This window comes from Rhagoletis pomonella, unplaced genomic scaffold, assembly GCF_013731165.1.
Source record: "Rhagoletis pomonella isolate Grant_MI unplaced genomic scaffold, Rhpom_1.0 Rhpom_scaffold_16275, whole genome shotgun sequence".
Lineage (NCBI taxonomy): Eukaryota > Metazoa > Arthropoda > Insecta > Diptera > Tephritidae > Rhagoletis > Rhagoletis pomonella.
This window is the reverse complement of record NW_023474793.1, coordinates 1-3387: the sequence shown is the minus strand read 5'-3', so window position 1 is coordinate 3387 and position 3387 is coordinate 1. Positions and strand designations below refer to the sequence as shown.

General features: G+C 49.6%; 1 protein-coding gene across 1 annotated transcript; it reads left to right on the top strand.

Annotated features, from left to right (window-relative positions):
- The first annotated feature begins 382 nt into the window (after positions 1-382).
- On the top strand, positions 383-2443 carry LOC118757292. Its single transcript, XM_036492017.1, has one exon. The coding sequence runs from the start codon at positions 383-385 to the stop codon at positions 2441-2443; it is 2061 nt and encodes a 686-aa protein (XP_036347910.1).
- The last annotated feature ends 944 nt before the right edge of the window (positions 2444-3387 follow it).

Sequence of the window (3387 nt, the reverse complement as noted above, 5' to 3'; positions counted from 1 at the left end):
GGGGGATGCGCTGAGTATAATAAGTGGATTCCAGATCAGTGACGCCAACTACGATGAGGCTTGGAATCTACTTAAATCGCGGTACAAAGTTATGCGCGTTATCGTAGAGGCACACCTTAGGGCAATCGCGGAGGTTAAAAGGGTCACAGACGACACCGCTGATGCTATAAGGAGAGTTTTGAATGTATTTCAACAGCACATACGGGAGCTCAAAGCACTAGGGCGTCCTGTCGATTTTTGGGACGATTGGCTGGTTCACGAGATCGTTTCCAGACTAGCGTTTGAGACCAGGAAGCAGTGGGAGCTGTCATTATTAAGCGACGAACCACCAACCTTTGAACAGCTGACTGAATTTTTGGAGGTAAGGTGCCGTTCTTTGGAGATGCTCATCACGCCAGCAAATCAAGTAGCAGAAAAACCAACTGTGTCAAAGGCGTTTGGAAAGTCAACTAAAGTTTTTCACGCTATCTCGGAACAGCCAGACACGCGTTGTATGTACTGCGATGAATCCCATAAAATTTATGCTTGCGAGAAATTCCGTGACCTAGATCGCACCGCAAAGTCGAGATTCATTCAAGAAAGCAAAGCTTGCTTTAACTGTTTGAGTCCAGGACACTACAAGGATCGCTGCAATAGTGGCTCCGCATGCCGTATATGCAACCAACGACATCATACGCTGCTCCATGGTGTGGGAACATCAACCGCTACATCCGCCCATTTTGTCGCCGAGGCTAACCGCACCGTTCCGGATACGTCATCCACAACCATCCCCATAAACGCGTCTGCTAGCACCAGTTCGCCGACGAATGCCAATGCTGTCTCATCATACTTGAGCTCTGAAGAAACCCCGCTTCCTCTAACGCAACAAACTGTGTTATTGTCCACCGCCTCTGTAAAGGTTCGCGATTGCGCCGACCGATGGCAGACGGCGCGCTTATTATTTGATTCTGGTTCACATGCCACATTCGTCACTGAGGCATGTGTACAACGCTTGGGTCTACCCCGTAAATCGTCTTCGGTAATTGTCACCGGAATAGGTTCATCGCAGGGAGGCCACTGTAAGGGTGAGGCATCACTCGTACTCTCGTCCTACTTCTCCAAAGATCGCTATCCCGTTGAAGCCTTGATTTTGCCGAAAATCACTAGCGACTTGCCGTCGCATACTCTGGACATTCCTGAATGGCCGCATATTCAGGGTTTGGTCCTAGCTGACCCGCAATTTATGAAACCCGGTCGCATCGATATCTTGGTTGGTATGGATGTTATGAGTCGTCTCATCTGTCCTGAACTTCGTAAAGGTCCACTCGGCGCACCTATGGCGCAAAAGACGGTCTTTGGTTGGACCTTGTGCGGAAGTATCAAAGCTTCACCTTCGCCACCGATCAACGTACAGTCGCTGCACTGTGATGTGCAACTCGATCGCGCGCTAACGAGGTTATGGGAGCTTGAGGAATCTCCGAAAAAACCTCATCTCACACCCGAAGAGAGCTTCTGCGAAGATCATTTCGCTTCTACGCACCAAAGATCACCTGATGGCCGCTTTCTAGTGGAGTTACCGCTGAAAGCAGACGTGCCATTGGGTGAATCTCGCGACCTTGCCGTGCGAAGTCTATTACGCATCGAACGGAGGATGACTCGGGACAATGCGTTGCAAGCGCTATACAACGAGTTCATGCAAGAACTAATAGATATGGGACATATGGAACCTGTACCCGAAGAGACGACTAATGCAGTGTATTATATGCCGCATCACCCAGTGCTGAAGGAGTCGAGCGTTACGACGAAGCTAAGGGTCGTTTTCAACGCTTCTGCCAAAACCACCTCCGGGAATTCGCTCAACGATGCCCTTTGTGTTGGGCCGCAATTGCAGCACGACCTGTACGCTATATTGTTGCGTTTCCGTATGCACCGCTTCGCTGTCACCGCCGATGTTGCGAAGATGTACCGTCAAGTATGTGTGTCACCGAAGCACATCGACTTACAACGCATCGTTTGGCGTGCACATCCATCTGCGCCAATTCAAGATTACCGCATGCTACGAGTAACTTATGGTGTGGCGGCTGCTTCTCATCTGGCCGTAAAGGCGCTGCAACAAACTGCCAAGACTTCTACGAACGATTCCGAAAAAGCTATTTCAGTTATCCTTAGAGATTTTTACATGGACGATCTTCTTACTGGTACATCTTGCAAAACCGAACTTCAGTCCCTGCAACAACATGTCTCACAGATTTTAATGGAAGGAGGCTTTGAGTTACGAAAGTGGGCATCGAACTGTAAGGAGCTCAACGAGAGTATTTCCGAATCTTCGAGGGGTATTTCGCACTACGTAGTCGATGGTAAAGACGTTCACGCGCTGGGTCTGATGTGGGACACCGACATTTGCCGTCAATTTGAAGAAAGAACCCGCAACCCTAACCAAGAGATCCCTCCTAGCCGACGCTAGTACGCTCTTTGACCCGCTGGGTTTACTCGCTCCGGTCACAATAAAGGGTAAAATGTGGTTTCAGGACGTTTGGCGTTCTGCAGTTGGGTGGGACGACCCAGTACCACCCACAATCGAAAAGGCTTGGCGAGATCATCGAGTAGAGCTACAGAACTTGAAGGAGTTGAAGGTCGATCGCTGGATTGGATCCGGAATGGCCGGCTCATTCACGGAGCTGCACGTGTTTGCTGACGCTTCCGAACGAGCTTACGCCGCTGTGGTATACGCCCGCACTTTGCAACCCGACGGTACTGTTGCTGTAAGCCTCATTTCATCGAAAACTAAGGTGGCACCGCTTAAACCCACGACTCTACCCCGCCTTGAACTTTGCGCTGCACATCTAGCCTCGAAGTTGGTCCGAAACGTGCTGCACAGTTGGGGTAATCTTCGCTACCCGCTATATGCTTGGACGGATTCAACCATCACCTTAGCCTGGCTACAAGCACATCCTAGCAAATGGATAACCTTTGTAGCTAACCGCGTTGCCGAAACCCAAGACGTTTTGCCGCCGAATAGTTGGCATCATGTAAGGTCTGAATTGAACCCAGCTGACTGCGCGTCCAGGGGTATATCGCCGTCTGATCTCCTTTGTCACAAACTTTGGTGGAACGGTCCTGAATTTTTGAAAGGTACAGACCAGTTTTGGAAGAAAGAGTCGACAAATCAACACGCAACCGACATTGGCGTTCGAAACAAAGTTGCAGCAAACGTTTCAAATTCAAACGATTACTGGCCCGTCATTACAAAATATTCGTCGTATTTAAAGCTACGTCGCGTCATTTCATTCTGCTTACGATTCGTTAGTAACATTCGAGCAACTAAGCGTCTCGTCGAAAAACGCCATGGTCCTCTAAGCGGGTTGGAGCTGGTCGAAGCGGAGCGCCGCTTAGTTAAATATACGCAAA

Excerpts from the sequence above, each read along its gene's own strand:
- LOC118757292 (XM_036492017.1), top strand. The coding sequence starts at position 383 with ATGCTCATCACGCCAGCAAATCAAGTAGCAGAAAAACCAACTGTGTCA.